Source organism: Gastrolobium bilobum, unplaced genomic scaffold (genome assembly GCF_033153095.1).
Source record: "Gastrolobium bilobum isolate Gb01-03AN ecotype WA unplaced genomic scaffold, APGP_CSIRO_Gbil_v1 utg37399, whole genome shotgun sequence".
Lineage (NCBI taxonomy): Eukaryota > Viridiplantae > Streptophyta > Magnoliopsida > Fabales > Fabaceae > Gastrolobium > Gastrolobium bilobum.
The window spans coordinates 127,831-145,800 of NW_026895452.1; the positions used below are offsets into that span (position 1 = coordinate 127,831).

Sequence of the window (17,970 nt, forward strand, 5' to 3'; positions counted from 1 at the left end):
CGTTGGCCTAAACCTTTTAGCTTATTGAAGCTTATTAAACATTCAATGATTAAAATAATATTATTAGTATTGAAACTTATTAAATAATAATTTTATTTAAAACAAATAATATGATATAGGTTGGCCTCGAGTCTTATAAGTCCGACATGTAAAAAAAAAAAACCTACTGCCTACTTTTTAAAGAGATTTTTTTAAAAGCCTAAACATGCTCTTAAGGGTGTAAATGGGCTAGGCCAGCCTACAGGGGCCTACGGCCTAGCCTAATAGGCTAGGCTTGGCCTATTACAAATAGTCAAATAGAATAGGCTAAGGCTTATAAAAAAAAACCTATTTAGAAAACAGGTCAAAGGTTTTTTTTATACATATCGGGTCTATAAACCTACAGGTCGGCCTATATTATATTATTTATATTAAATAAAATTATTATTTTAATAATTTTGAATAATAAAAAAATATTATTTTAGTTATTTTTTAATTATTGAATGTTTAATTGGCTTAAAGAAGCTAACAGGCATATGCCAAGGCTTTTATTTTTTAAATACAGGTCAGTTCAAACTTGTAATCTGGGCCTACAAAAGGTTGAGTCAATCCTAAGGGTTTTTACTTAGGCCTGAACTATTTAAGTCAAAACCTAGCGTAGCCTAGCTTATTTACACCCCTACGGCTGCTCTATTTGACTATATGTAATAGGTCAAGCTAGACCTTATATAGACTAGGCAATAGATCCCTATAGGCTGACCTAGCTCATTTGCACCTCCTATGTATTGTGTTTTTTTTTCATTACAATATTTTTAAAATAATCAATGAAATAAATGTTTCTCGTGTTTTTTTTATGTTTTAAAAGTTAAAAATTAAAATATAAAATAGAAATAACTAAAATATGTTATTTTAATTTGATTCCAAAATGAACAAAGTACCTTTTTGGTTCTCAACAAAAATCACAGGCCTTATTTTAATTCCTTAAAAAAATCGACTTGTGATTCCTATGAAATTCAAAAGACCCATTTAGTCAAAATTCTGGGAGTTAATTTTAGGAAGGAAAGGGACGAGAGGATTTTATTAATCCATTCTCTTGTTTTTAAGTATAAAAAATGAGTTTTGTTAATATCATGTTAAAGTAGATAAGTTATCTCATTTCAAAGAGATAAACTTGTGGGTTCCACCACCTGAAAAAATAAATAAAAAAGAAAAGAAAAAGGTGGCACAATTATCGAAGAGTGTGTAGGAGGAAAAACTTATCTCATGCAGCATGAGAATAGTTTTTCCCATAAAATAATGAGGGAAGAAACCGACATTATAAGAAAATTTTCGAATACCGACAGAATTTATCGATTGAATAAATTTCTTCAAAAATAGTGAAGAAATTTTTGACGAAAATCATATTAAGTCGAAAATAGAGATGAAATTTTTTTTCCGTCGAAAATAAAGATGAAGTTAGAGATGTAACATGATTTAGCCATAATCACTGCATAAAATTTTCACGAAAAAAATTCAGTTAAAATACTTGATAGAATCTAAATTCTGTCGAAACTTTTAATAGAAATATTTTCGTCAAACTGTTCCACGAAAAATATTTTTGTCAAAAATTTCGATGAAACACATTTCCATAGAAAATTTTAGAAGCAAATCAATTCCGTCAAAATTGTTGTCAAAAAACATTTGCATCAAAAAATTTGACGAAAAATAATTCTTTCAAAATTTTCAACATAACACTTTTTCAGCGAAATTTTTTGATGAAAAATATTTCTGTCAAAATTTGAGACGAAAAATATTTCTGTAAACAATTTAGACAAAAATATTTATTTGTCAAATATGGAATCCAAATTTCGTGAAAATATTTGACAAACTAACATATTCGTCAAAACTTTCGACGAAAAACATTTCCAATGAAAAAAATTTACGGAAAATTTTTGCTTAAAAAATTTTGTCAAAAAATATTTCACTAAAAAAAGTTCATGGAAAAAAAATTTCATCAAAATTCTTTATAGAATAGAAATTTTGTCGAAACTTTTTGACAAAAAATATTTCAGTCAAAATTTTCGATCAAAAATATTTCTACCAAAATTTTCAACGGAACATATCTCCGTTGATAATTTTTGACGAAAAATATTTTTGTAAAAGTTTTTGACTAAAAACTTTTCTGTAAAAAATTTTGATACAAAAAAATATTCCGTCAAATTTCTTTACAGAATCTAAATTATGTCGAAAGTTTCGACCAAAACATTTCCGTCAAAATTTTTAACAAAATATTCATTGTTTGCAATGTAAGAATTTCGTCAAAAATATGATCTTTTTCAGTAATGTGTAAAATATATAAATAATTTTGTTTAGAAATTTTAAATTTAATTTAATTGGTAATATATAATTATATTAATTTTAAAAAAAAGGGTAAAATGATCTTATTATCTCTTCAATTTCTGGATACCAAAAAAAAACTCTTCAATTTCTCACTCACCATTTTTGTAACTCTCAAACAAGTGAGAAGAATATCTTTCAATTTCTTTACCTTTCTTCCCCTTGGACCCTCTTCAGTTCCTTTCTTTTCAAACTCTCAAACAAAGCCTTTGGGTCCTAAAAAAAAAAATCCCAAGCCCCATTTTAATTCCTTAGAAAAAAAAACGACTTGTGATTCCTCTGAAATTCAAAATAGACTATGTTAATCAAAATTATGGTCCCTCTGAAATTCAAAGAGGACCCATGTTAGTCCCTCAAAAGGAGTAACATGGATTTATTTTAAATTTCAGATAGACCACGAGTCAACTTTTTTTCTCTAAGGGATTAAACTGGACTCCCTATTATTTGTTGAGGACCCAAAAAATACTTTTCTCTTTTAAAAATTAAAAATAGTTATTATTTTTAGAAAACAAACACTATGAAACATGTTTTTTATGTGTTCTGAAAATTAAAAAATTATTTTTGAATACAAAATTCGAATACATCTTACACTTCTCAATTTCAAGGCTAAAAATAAATTTAGATAATTTAATACAAAAAAACTATTTTTTGTGTAATATAAATAAAAAATTGGTCTTGAAATTCATTGTGAACTAAAATATTAACTTGGGAATCGATTTTTAAAGTTAAAAGTCAAAATATAAAACAGAAATAATTAAAATACATTCTTTTATTTGATTCTAAAAACTGCAAAGCAGATATAATTTTTAAAATTATTTTTTTGACAACGAACACTATCAAACATGTTTTTTATTTTTTTCTGAAAATTAAAAAATTATTTTTGAAAACAGAATTCAAATACATTTAACATTTCTAAATTTCAAGGCTAAAAACAAATTTTGATAATTTAATACCAAAATCTATTTTTTGTGTAATATAAATAAAAAATAAATCTTGAAATCTATTATGAACTAAAATATTTAAACATATATTAATTTCTCATAATTTTCTTCGCAATATAGCCTTATGAAATGAAGAGGGGGAAACTAGTACTTGAGAGAGTACGAGAAGACCACATTTACCCAAGATAAAAGGGTGTGAATATCTAACAAATTAAAATAATGTCCTAGAAGTTGCGTAAATTTTAGTACCGGAACAATTTATCCTTTATTTTTAAGATTGCAAAATGTGGTCCTTTCTTTAAATTTAAAAGGAGATATAGGAAACCACTATTTTCAGGAATAAATAATCATGAAAAATCTTTGAAAAAAGTTTAAAGCTTTAATCTTGAACCTGGCCCGAACTCCGGATTAGTCCATAGAGTATTTTATGATATATTTTTTTTGTTGGACCGGGGGGGGGGGGGGGGATCCAAAAATAATAATAATCATGAAAAACATAAGAGCAGATGCTGATTTATGCAAGAACACAAAAAATGAATCAGTGACAAAAAGTCATGGTTACTAGACAGCTAAAATATGATCTCATTTCTGGAATTATGTTCTAAACAAAACTCATCAGCACCATAGACAGCATAAATTTGGTTCCATTCACTAGTAGCATTAAGATGTTGAATCAAGAGAAAAAAGTAATTATAAACAAACAATAATTCTGACAAAAAGAATGACATATCATGGGAACTGGAATGAACCCCCAATTTGGGTAGAACCAGCAGGGGGATTGATTGCCACGACCAGTAGAGAGATTGTGATTGCTACAAGGCCTGACCATACAAAAACAATGGTAGGTGTCCTCCCTCTTCTTCCCATCAAACCTTTTGCAAAAGGGTAGAGATGAGCCAACACCCAAAAACTGAAGAAAACACCACCCAGTAGACGGCTCCATTGTGGTATCACACTATATATGGTTCTGCTAACTCCAACTGCTATTGCTATTAAGTTAACCATCATAATTGTGATTGGTGGAATCATAAGTGATGTCCATTTCACAATATAGAGATCAGCAAACTCATCATCCACATCATCACCACCAGATTTTGAAGTCAAGGTGAATGAGATTTCAATCCCTGCTACGACTTTGAGCAAACCTTGAAGCACAGCAGCTAGATGGGCACTGGTCCCTCCAATCAACCAAAACTGTTCATTTCTCCACCATTCTTCTAGCTCAATGCCAGACCACTTAATTTCAAGCACTGCAAGTATGGACAAAGTAATAGTGATCCCCAAGAGATAAGAAAGAAATGTAACATTGAGGGTTTGAACAATAAACTGGCCAGTGAAGAGAGATAGTGCTGGAAGGAAGCAGTAGGCAATTAAGAATATGGATGTGAATGGGTAAATTCCAACGTTGAGGTATGCAATTCTTTGAAGAAATTTCATTCTTGGGCTAGCTAGAAGGGCATTGTTTCGCGAAAAAAATATTTCAACTGAGCCAGTAGCCCATCTAAGGACCTGATGCAGCCTGTCAGTGAGATTGATGGGAGCAGTTCCACGGAAGGCATCGCGCTTGGTCACACAGTAAACTGATTTCCATCCCCTATTGTGCATCCTATACCCGGTGACCACATCCTCAGTCACAGACCCATAGATCCATCCAACACGATTTCCCCACTCAGTCTTGTCCTCATACCAACAGGAGATGACACTTATGGCCTCTGCTACAGTTGATGCATCAAGAAGCTCGCGGGGTATGGTGAGAGCACCGGGTGGCCGTCCATTTTTCACCGCAGGGTGATCAGCTAGTGGCCGGCCTTGGAACTCTGCAACTGGAATTGAGTCAATGAGGAAAGTTGAGTTTCCAAACTTCTTAGGGAACAAAGATAGATTCATTTCTTCGTCATCAGAATCACCCATTCTCAGTGCACGACTCTCTTCCGCGGTGCTTGCCATGGATGCATGCTTCTTCTTACGACCAAAGCAACAACTACAGCAACCTGTGTGGTGTTCTTTAGAGCGGGGTGGATCAAAACCGTATAGTGCAATCCGTCTGAAGAGGCAACCAGTTCCCACATAGACTGGCCCTTGAAGTCCATCGAGGGCTCGCATATTGACATCAAAGAAGACAGTATTATGATTAGCATATCTATCTGAGGGATCAATGCCCTCAAACCTCTGGGGAAACTGGACATAACAAAGGCGGTCACCTCCACGATCCATCATAAAGCACATGCCTTCCCTCATTGCCTTTGAGTTGTAGATATAGTGGTCACAGTCTAGATTGAGTATAAAAGGACCATTAGACATTATAGCCGAGGCTCGGACCAAGGCATTCATGGCCCCTGCCTTTTTGTTGTGATCATAGCCTGGACGCTTCTCTCGAGAAACATAAACAAGAAGGGGAAGACGGATATCAACATCAGTCAGGTCAATGAGGTTTGTATCGGCAGAACTTCCTATAAGAGGCTCATCGCTGGGAGGTTTCAACATGACCTGCATCATTCATTAAGAACAAGTTAATTCATCATCACTTATCTTTCAAAGACTAATTAGAAACTTGAACAAAACTCCATGAGGACCTATTTAGTACCTGAATTATACCAGCATGATCACCCTTAGAGTGCTCAGATGTAGGACTCAACCAAGTACCTGGCCAATGAGTTCCATCAGCCATCCATGTTGCTTTTGGAATCTTTACTGTTTCTAAAGGTTCATCCTCCCTGTTTTGTCTCTGAACTTTCATGGCCTTGATTTCCTCTCTTGCATGATAGGCATCTGACCGGCGACGAATAGATTCAGGAAGACTATTGATCCTAACCTTAAACTCATCATATTCACGCTTCACCCGTCTGCGATCCTTGACAAAATCTGGCCGCACTTTGTTTTTGTAAGGGTCTCTCTTCAAGTTGAAGTATGATTCAGGATTCCGGGGCTCTATATCATGTTTACGGCAAAAGGGAACCCATACATTAGCAAAGCTGGCAGCTTCAGCCATTGCCTCAAAGGTTAGAAGGGCACCTCCATCATCAGAAACATAGCAAGAAAGCTTCTCAACAGGGTAATCAGTAGCTAAAATAGACAAGATAGTGTTTGCAGTGACAAGAGGTGGTTCTTTCTCAGGATCAGCAGTGGAGACAAAGATATCTATGCCTGGAAGATCAGACTTTCCAGTAGGATTGTTCGGAGTTGGTGTTTCGAATTTCTCCTTCAGAACATTAAGATCTGTGGAACGATTTACTGGGCATAGTTTGGGCAGCTGATCGAGAAGCCAGGAAAAAGCAAACCATATCTCACAAACAACAGACATGCCCCATAGCCAGACTGCATCAGTATTTTTGTGTTTGATCCTCCATTCCAGGAACAGTGCCAAAACAACCAAACGAACAAAAATGATAAGACTGTAAAAACAGACCCAACAGGAAGAAGGAGATTGTCAGAGCAATTACTTTTCAAGTACATGACTAGTATAAATGATACAATTATACACAATCTAAATAAACACACAAGCAGTCAAAATTTTGAGGACAACATCAGTTTTAAAAGTCAAACTTAACCCCTAGAGACCCAAACCTACACAACACAATACATAAACAAAAAGGATGGGCTGTAACTCACTCAAAATTAAATATAAAATACAAATATACATACATACATACATACATATATATAAATAAATAATTTTTTTTTTTAAAAAAAAAAGCATTAAGACTAAAGGTTTTATACCGATATGGGCTCAGAATAGCAGCAGGTATCTTGAGTTTCCGTGTAAGTGGCCTCCAGGGTCTGCTCATCAACTCAGTTGGCTCAACAGCATCATCCTCTTTTTCATTTCCAAAACCTCCTTCCTTTGGCCATATAGCATTGCCATAGCCATAAGTCCCCTTTGTTTCAAAGAGCCACCTATTATGATCGAAGTCTCCAGTTTGGCTCCTCATTAATCCTGATTTCGTTGACTTCATTATGGACAATCTCCTCTCCATTTTAGACATTCCACTCGGTGGAGGAAGTGGAAGAGGTCGTCCATTATCCATGGCCACATCATCTAGTCCATTATCCATTGCCACTTCATCTAGTTCTGTGTTCTTATATGGCTCCTTGCATCCTGGGCACATCCCATCTCCGGTTTTCACTGCATCTATATAACAATCTCTACATATCTTAAAATCACACTCACATGGAAGAATATCGGCACCACGTTCATCACTCATCACTTTAGAATCACAACCAGGAACTGCACAGGAAGATCCTTTTGCACCAGCCATCTGTGGATGGTTAGCTTCCGATTCTATCACCTTATCCATTAGATGGGCTCGAGTAACACTGTTAAAGCCACCCGTGAAGAGTGAATTTGACACATATTGCTCCTCAACTTTCTGTGAGATTGATACATCCATAGGTTGGTTATCAGGGGTTGGTGGTAAATGCACTGTATAATTCATGTAGTCACCACTCCCTAACTCACTGTCAAGATCATCTCTAGAGTAACTGACGTAGCGACCCGAAGATGTTCTCCGGCCAAATGTCACAGTCGGAGGTAAAGGGGGCTTCTGGCCTTCTTGTGCATCAGACATTGCTGAGAGAGATGATCGGCTTGCCTTGAATGATTTTGACGATCTTGATGCCATAATTGAGAACTAAGACTGATTATAATTTCCTGAAAGTCAGATATTTAGCAAATCAGATCTTCATAAAAAAAAAAAAAAATCAATACAACTCACTAGAAATAAACATACAACATAAAAATTAAATACTAAAACCAAATATCAAAGATGTAAGTACACCTAGGAGTGCTATAATAATAGAGAAGGAAAGACTAAAACTAAGTACACCTAATGAAGGCACATTATTCAAGTATCAAACAACGGAAACAATTTAAAGCTTTTGAATTTTTGTGTGAAAAATTCTATATTATTCTAATAGTGAAAGTATAGTTTGCGATTCTTCCAAAATGAACACCTTTATGATAAAACAAAGCAAAACACCTTTATGATGAAACAAAGCAAAACGCTAGATCTCAGTAAAATATTAGACGAATGTGCAGATAAATATAAAAAAATAAAAATAAAATAGCTGTAGAACAACCAAGTAATCATGAACCATGTTAATTTTCATGTGGTGTGATTGCCCTCCCAAAAAAATAAAATAAAATAAAAATGGAAAAGATAAGAGAGAACAGATTCACCCGAATCTGTACAGAGATGCAGACACTCAACCCATGGACATTTAGTTCAATAAATCACTAGTAGAAGATCCCAAAATCTTTTTCTTTTCAATTCCAACAATTTTTCAGCAACAAAACCAACTGAAAGAGCTCAGAGCACGACTAGATTCTGAGGAAAATGTGTTCAATCCTTCTAAACAAAAGCTGAGGAAAAAAAAAAGACAATGATGTCCCTAACCAGCAACCACAGTGTCATCTATCAAGTCAGCCTAAGTTGTTGAACCCCTTTGACTTCCCTGCTTTGATGAACCCACAAATCATCGTAAATCCAAAATTCAAGAAATGAATTTTTAAAAAATCAAGAATTTTTTTTGCTGAAATCCCATTTTCCACTGATTTTCTCATTTTTTTTTTCCTTCTAAATCTCAGCTCATTACACATGCTAGAAAAGCCATCAAGTAAAGTTTATACCTTTGACTAGAAAAGTACTTATGAATACATATCTCACAAAGGGGTAATGCAGACAGTGCCCACAAGATGAAAGATGAAAGATGAAGCTTACCTCTTAGTTTAAAAAATTAAATGCTACTTGGTTTCAGATCTCTGTGTATAATGATCTTATCTGAAAGCCATGACAAGAGATGGGCTTCAACTGTGTTTGAATCTGATGGAAAGCTTCAAAATATTGAACTTGGTCGTGTCAGCTTATAGGTTTACCCAAACGCGCTCACACATACGCGCACAGACAGAAAGAGAGAGACTTAGTCCGGACCAAAAGTACAAGCACTACCGTGCCGTGATTCAAGGATTTCATGTGCCACTAAAACTATTTTTTTTATTGTTCTTATCTATTTTATTTTGTGTGTTTACGAAAAAAAGTGTGTCATTTTTTAGTATGTAAAATTGTGTCATTTATGTTATAAAAAAAAAAAAAATTATGTCATTTAAAGAGAGATAGATAAAGGAAGTGAAATAGTTGACAAAAAAAATAAAAGTGTGGGTCTCACCTCTTTATGAGAGTGAAAGGATATAAGTTGTGTCATTTAAAACGATAAACATTTTTTCCTTATTATTAACACTCTTAAATCACGCTGTTCATTAATTGCTTTTTAATAATTTAAAATTTTAAAAAAATTTATATTTATAATTTATTTTCGTTTATAATCTCTTGTAATCACATTTTGATCGTTGATTTTCATCAATTTAATAATTATAATTTATTGTGTCATATTTATTAATTAATTTTTAATAAATCATAACCGTTAGATTAACTAAAATCAACTATTAAGATGTAATTGATTGTAAATAAAATTAGGTTGTAAGTATATTATTATTTTTTAAATTTAAATTATATATTCTTGTTTATGTAATTATGTTTAGTTGAATAATTCAAAAATTGATTAAGATAATAACAATAAAATATAGATATATACTCTAAAGTCACTTGGGAGGCCAAGCGAAAGCGATCCTGATCAGTATTTTTTTACCATAATAAAGATTCGTGAACTTTTGCTGTCAATTTATTAGTAAAATTAAAGTCTATTATTCCCCGCCCCAAAAACAAGATTTTACCACCTTAAAAAGGAAAAAGATTTTGGGTGAAGATTTTGTTACCATCACTATTTTTTAATTTTATATTTTCCTATTTATGTTTCATTTATTATTATTTAATCTTGTATAAAGTTATAGATTCATTGAAGACGTCAATGTATTATTGGTTTGCAGAATACTTACTTTACCGATTGTGTTGAAAAATCGCGTAATTGTGTGTCTTTATTTAAGTTTAAATTAAAATGTGTTGGTTTTGGGGATTTGTGTCACTGTGTGTTCAATCTTATCTATAGTTTAATAAGAATAGTTATATTTACAAATTTAAAATTTATAAATTCTTACAAATTATTATATATTATAGATAATATGTATTATTTATAATATCTAATGTAATTTGTAAGAATTTATAAATATAGCTTATCTCTAGTTTAATTATGCCAAATAAAGCTTCGAAGTGCTCAACCGTTTTACTTTTGAGCAGCAAAATTTTAATTTGAAAACTATAATTAAGTTTGAAACAGTTATCTACTGAAGATTTCAAATTTAAATGAGACTATGTAAACAATACTATGACTTTTTCTGCATATAATTTAATTTATTTTTATCTTATGAATGAAATTGACAGGTAGAATTATAATTCTCAAGAAAAAAAAGAGTTGAAGCACCTCTCGACTCCAACTCATTCAACGCATAAATGAATAATTTGACCAAAACAAAAAAACAGCGTTTTAGGTAAAGGCGCTGACACGTTAAGCCAAAGGCGATGCTGGCTGTGACAACGCTGTTAACATGTTTAGAATTAGATTACTTGCACGCCGTTTCTTCTCCTTGAAAACGTTACATGTTTTCTTCTTTTCTATTATTTATTCATTGAAATTGAATTTGCCAACTCTGTGTGGAATGATTGTGATTTGTGATACAAGTTGGGCGTAGTCACATCTCACATGGTTTCTGTATCGAATATATTAAATGTTACTTTCTAATGTGACATGACAGCGTTACCAAACGCGTTCCATCCTGTACGTGTTCATATGCAGCAATTTATTTATTTTATTTATATTTTTCAATTTTGAATCAAGTCCATTGCTATTTGCTAGTGCTAGCAATGCAATTGATTAGCTCACTCTCAGTGGCTGAAAGCACGATGGTTTTCCGATGCTTCCTACTCCTAGGTTTCAGGTATGTATGTTTTTCAGGTGTCTAATGACTTATGGTAAAGACATTAATAATTAGTAGATACTCTAAATAAAACCTTGCTGACCTGACACTACTAGATAATTCATCATCAAGAACATTATATTTAATGTTTATAAGTAAAATTGAATCATCCATTCTAAGACTAATTATTTCATGTATACATTAATGTTTATAAGTTAATATGTGAATGAGAGTGGAGAGCTAGTGGGAATGAAATAGATGCTACTTAAGGGCAAGCATATGTATCGATAGGGTATTTATTTCATGTACTCAATGTCCTTCCCATGATATTCCCTCAATAGACGGAAATTACTGGGTACCCAACAAGTATAATATATACGTTACTTTCAATGTTTTTTCAAAGTTTCAATCAATTAATCAGTAATTGCACAATATGGTTACTGCATTTCTTTTGAAACGACCACGAAAGAAAAGCAGCTTTTTTCTCTTCTGATTTGTTTCAGATAAATATCAAGCATAATATAAAGAAAAAGTATTTTCTCATGTCGTAGGAGCATAGTTATTAAAACCGAACTGACTCGGGAACCGATAAACCGGTCCGGTTGAAGTAACGGACCGGCCATGCATCAGAACCGGTGCGACCCGGTCCGACCCGACCGATTTTCATAAAAAACCGATGACCCGGCCCAGTCCAAAAAAAAAATCATAATGGACATATTTGAATATTTTTTTGCTTATTGACTTACATAAGTTATGTATCTACAACACTAATATTATCTCAATTATGTACTATGTAGAAAATTTTGAATTAATTTATAGTTAGACATGTCGCTTTCTGAACCTAAAATCTCGTATCACGATCATTATATCTTTGTTTGATCTTTAATTGGATAATAATATGTGATTTAGTATTTTTTATATTAAAATATTTGAAATTTTTATCATTTTTTTAGATATTTGAGTATGTTTATAATTTCTTAATATCAACATCAACATCAACAACACATTTATCCCAAATTAATTGGGGTCGGTGGTAGATGAACCCACATGAAAGATACAAAACGGTTGAAAAAAAAAATAAAAAAAATAAAAAAAATAAAAAAATAAAAAAAATAAAAAAAATAAAAAAAATAAACAAATAAAATAAAAATATAAAATAAGATAAAATAAAATAACAACATATGTATATATAAATAAATAAAAGTAAAAAAGAAAGGGACAAGAAGAAGTGGGGGAAATGAAGGGGAAATGAAGGGGAAAATGACTAAAAAGGGACCATCTGGAACATAGGAATAACAGCGGGTCTAACCCTCCACCATACTTATAGCTTTTCTCCATTCCGTTCTAAGACATATTGTCCGCCAATCTATATCCCACTCCATTAAATCTTGTTTTACTACTTTCCCCCAAGTAAGCTTCGGTCTACCTCTGCCTCTTTTTGTGTTGAGCTCTTGGTAACAAACTTCTGTTCTTACAGGAGCATCCATGGGTCTTCTCATCACGTGCCCAAACCACCTCAATCTATGTTCTCTCATCTTCTCAGCTACCGGTACTACTCCGACCTTTCGTCGAATATCTTCATTTCTTATCTTATCCATTCTTGTGTAACCACACATCCACCTTAACATCCTCATCTCTGCTACTCCCATCTTATGCTCATGTTGCCTATGTGCTGGCCAGCATTCTGCTCCATATAGCATTGCCGGTCTTACTGCCGTTTTATAGAATTTTCCTTTTAACTTCAGGGGGATTTTGCGGTCACACAAAAAAGCAGATGCACTGCGCCATTTCATCCACCCTTCTCTGATTCTGTGATTTACATCCTCATCAATCTCTCCACCGTTTTGTAAAATGGAGCCCAAGTATTTAAAAGCATCTTTTTTGGGTACCTCTTGACCATTTAGATGCACAGGTTCTTGGTCCTCATCTCGTACCAAAGAAAACTCACACTTCAGATACTCAATCTTGCTTCGACTTAATGTGAATCCTCTGGATTCCAATGTGCTTCTCCACAATTCAAGTTTTCTATTAACACCCTCCTTGCTCTCATCAATAAGCACAATATCGTCTGCAAAAAGCATACACCATGGCACTTCCTCTTGAATATCTTTTGTTAGTTCATCCATAACTAAGGCAAAGAGGTAAGGACTTAGAGTCGACCCTTGGTGTACACCTACCGTGATAGGAAAATAACTTGATGATCCGTTACAAGCTTTTACACATGTAGTAGCCCCATCATACATATCCTTGATTGCCTTTACATACTTTAATGGAACCTTTTTCTTCTCCAGGACCCACCATAAAACTTTCCTTGGAACCCTATCGTATGCTTTCTCAAGGTCTATGAACACCATATGCAAGTCCTTTTTCTTTTCTCGGTATCTTTCCATTAGTTGTCGCATCAAGAAAATTGCTTCCATGGTACATCTTCCTGGCATAAATCCAAATTGATTTACAGAAACCTTGGTATCTCTCCTCAAGCGATGTTCAATAACCCTCTCCCACAACTTCATAGTATGGCTCATTAGCTTAATGCCTCTATAGTTTGAACAATTTTGTATATCTCCCTTGTTTTTGTAGATAGGCACAATCATACTTTTCCTCCATACATCAGGCATCTTATTCGTCTGGAGAATCTTATTAAAAAGATTGGTCAACCATTTTATTGCCACATCCCCCAGGCCTCTCCACACTTCAATAGGGACACCATCAGGCCCTAAGGCTTTATTAGTCTTCACCCTCTTTAAAGCCTCCTTAACTTCATGTGTATTAATTCTGCGTACAAATCTTCTATTCATATCATCACACGCGTCCTCTAAGTCCACCTCGCTTGTATCTCCATCCCCATTATACAGCTTGTTGAAGTATTTCAACCACCTTTCATTTACATCTTAATATAAATTATAAAATTGCATATAATTACCGAGTCATGCGATTGAACCAGTGACCCACTGGTTGAACCAGTGACCCAGTACCTCGACCGGGTCGATGACCGGACTGGTTTTAATAACGTTGCGTAGGAGAGTTATTTTCTCCTACTAGTGACCCTTTGATTTTTGTGTAATATTTTCTTTTGCTTTTTTATTTTTTAATAGATGTGGGCCCCACATAAAATGTGTCTACAACATGAGAAAATTTTCTCCTACGACATGAGAAAATCGAAACCCTAATATAAATTAGGGTAAACCTACCATCATGTAACATAATCTAAAGCATTTTTTCTACTCAAACAAAAATTATGTGGGTTCTATACATAAAATAAAAACAAAAAATAAAAAATGCTGGTGCGGAAACCAATGGGTGAGTAGATACATTTTTTTATATCATGTTACATAATATTAGTTTTCCCCTATAAAGTAATATTGGGAACATTTGTCCTGGCTTGTACAAAGATTATCTGATGCCAGCTTCAATTACCATGTTTGGATCTGTTTGGTATAGGTTTTATTTTGAGTTTGATGGGAAAGTGAAAATGGGTATTGAGAAATACCATGTTTGGTACAAGTTTGCAAAAAAAATAAAAAATACTAGGAGATTAGGAAGCATAGGAAACTCTTTTTGTGTTGATTTTTACTATTCCAAAAAACCATTTAAGATATGGTATTTTGAGATAGATGGAGAAGTGAAAAAATGGGAAAAAAGTTATGGACCAAATTGACCATCATAGTGAGTGACTTCACTTCAACAAAAAATTTATAATGGGGGTATTTTTCGTCAATTTAACCTATTTTCCCATCATTATTTTACATTCAACCAAACATAGACTTTGCAAATTTAAATAAATTTTTTCAGTAATATTTCGGTCAACCAAACAACTTTTTTTAAATTTTTCTATCAAACTTACTTTCCTACCATTTCTCCAGTAATTATATTTCCCTAGTAAAAAAAAATTTCTCCTCTACCAAACGCCTCCTTAAAAAAATAACCAGTTTCCTGTTGAATCCATATCTGGCATTCTTCATTTATTAAAAGGGATTTATTTATCTCACGTTGCATGAGATAATTATCTCATGCAACAGAGACAAGATAGTGAGGTTCACTATTTTTAACAAAAAGAAAAAGAAAAAATAGTGAACCTTATTAATTTGTCTCTATTGCATGAGATAATTATCTGATGGAACATGAAATAATTAATTTCCTTATTAAAATCTGAGACGAGAAACCAGGCACGCTCGTCACAACCCATGAGCATGCCCCAAATGGTGGTATGAAAAGTATCATAATATTTTATTATTTATTTATTAAAAATATGTTTTTTTTTTTAATTTGTAACAATAATATTTTAATTTTTTTTAACATACAATATTATTGGTTATGGCTCATACTTCGCATGCTGATGAGGGCTTTGTTGTTGGGGTCAGCAGAAAGACAACTCTTATGGGTAATATTGTAAAACACGGACCGGACCAGCCGGTTCAACCCGAAAACCGGTAAATTGATGATCTTACCCGTTCGGGTAAGCTAAATGATCGAACATGCAAGCCAACTGGTGTAACCGGTTGCAACTTGGGCAGATTTTATTAAAATCGATGACCCGCTAGTTCACCGAATCCGACCGGTCTTTGCCTTTCATGGCCTTGAGATGGAGGGGTTCGCAGGTCTAGTGGCGGAGGGCACAAAAATGAAGAAAAGAAAAATGAGTTATAACAACAAACAAGAATCTAGTTGCCATGTTCGTCAAGAATGAGTTGCCTCAAATGCTTGCTTCTCTTCTTTAGGCGGACTCAGATATGGTGTTTAAGGGTTTATGCACTTTTCATCGTGACTCCTCTATACTTTGAGCTTCGTGATCTTGGTACTCGTCGACTCTTCTTCATGGGTTATGAAACTTCCACCGATTTTCCAAAGAATAGAAAATGCTTAAAGTTTTGCTTGGCTGGTGTAACAAAGATTTGAAAATGTTCTATTCTGGTGATCTCTTTTCATGGTGTAATAGTGGGTTACAGAATGTTGTTCTCTCCACCGAATAGAAAATGTTATGTTCTAAAAAAAAAGAATAGAAAAGGTAAAGTGGGTGAATGAATGTGAAAAGACAAGAAAGAAGAAAATGTGCATTGATACAAGTTTCGAGAAAGTGTGCACACTAAAATTGATTTAGGGATTGGGAGGGGCTCTAGATAATCAAAAATTTGAAACTTAAAAATTGATTTTGTTTTGATTTTATTTGCCACATTTTTTACTGAATTTTAATTTTTGGGCTTTAATAAGTGGGCTAATTAGCTTAGCCCAAAACAAAGAGCCATTTTGTAAGGAAAAAACAAGCCCATTAGGAGTTGGGCACTATTTAAGTAAATTAAGGATTTATTATTTTTATATTAGAATATTTGGAACTGATATTATTTTTAAATGTATTTGAGTATGTTTATATTTTTTTTAATATAAATTATAGATTTATAAATACTTATCGGGTCGTGCTGTTCAACCAGTGACCCAATACCTCGATAGGTTCAATAATCGAGTGAATATAGTACAGACAGACAAGACATAGCCTCCAATGTTTTTGTCAAGGGGAAGCCCGTGGCAGGGGTCACCACCAATGGGCTAAGCTACACCAACCGTAGCAAGTAAGTCGGACACCATGTCTCAACCCAAAACCTTAAGGCATTGAGTTCATGAGTCTATCCACTTATATTCACTTCACTTAACCCATTATTAGCCATATGAGACTTATCACACTTGAATATCTCAACAGATATCAATAGTTGTTCAATTAATTGCTGCTACACAACATCAGCAGCTGAGGACTCTACAACTTCCTTAAAAGTCAATGGCTAAAGGACAAGCACAAGCTTATAGCTACATCTACGGAACATAGCCCGATATTCGGCATCCCGCATTCAAGATCACCTAAGTCGTCATAACCAAAACGCTCAACTACTATATAAACATGACACTAAACCCATATTATCATCTATCCATTCAGACTTAAATACATGATATATCTACTGTTTTGAACGTTGGAGTGTCTTACATGTACCTCTTCCATCTCTCTAATCAATACCATGAACCACAACCAGATCTCTCATCCCGTTGCTCAGTCATACATCTTGTAGGAGTTTCATCTCGCAGCACCAACCCCAGCAAAAATCCAAATATTCAATGAACCAGGTTCAAGAGTGTGTGATCTAATTCAATAGTTACTTGACTCATCAACCATCAATGTACAACTCACTATAAAAAAACACTTGAAACCTGGGGGGGAAAAAAAAATCTAAACTAGAAAGAAAACTACTACAACTACTACGCGGGCCTAAACCAAACTTCCAACATTTTTCACCAGCTGTGGTGTCTGAACTGTCCTACTGATATTGGTTTCTGCTTCTATGCTTTGGATTTTGCAATAAAAACCAGATTTCTTAAGAATTGTACTGTTTCCGAAAAAATCAACATCAGGCAATCTATTAGCTGGCAATTGAACCAGCAATGTTCCCATCAAAGGTACCTTTTTAAAACAAATCTTTTGAAGTTTAAAACTGGCAAGTGGTAACAGATAATATTATTATATATTTCGCAAGACAACCCCGGATAATGTACCTCGAATTGGACCGACCGACCAGGACATCATGTGTATCTTCCCTTTTCTTGGAGAACCTATTTTTTATATTAAATTTTTTGAGTCGGTAAGATTGGGAAATTTGTAGTTATGAATCTTGTATTACCGGGGAATATAGAATGACAATGGGCCTGAACCTAAGCCCTTTGCTTTTACCCCTATGGTTCAGTTAGTGTAATTGAGCTGCGCAAAAATGCTTCAGTAATAGCAAAATAGTTGTGACTCCGGGAGAAGGGCGTACAAAAGACCAAAACAAG

General features: G+C 33.8%; 1 protein-coding gene across 1 annotated transcript; it reads right to left on the reverse strand.

Moving 5' to 3' along the window:
- Positions 1 to 3,921: 3,921 nt before the first annotated feature.
- Positions 3,922 to 9,116, reverse strand: LOC133312321 (cellulose synthase-like protein D3). The gene is made up of 4 exons (XM_061513494.1): positions 9,014 to 9,116; positions 7,014 to 7,944; positions 5,881 to 6,688; positions 3,922 to 5,783 (listed from the first exon to the last, which is right to left on the reverse strand). The coding sequence occupies exons 2-4, from the start codon at positions 7,913 to 7,915 to the stop codon at positions 4,026 to 4,028; spliced, it is 3,468 nt and encodes a 1,155-aa protein (XP_061369478.1). The 5' UTR covers positions 7,916 to 7,944; positions 9,014 to 9,116; the 3' UTR covers positions 3,922 to 4,025.
- Between the last annotated feature and the right edge of the window lie 8,854 nt (positions 9,117 to 17,970).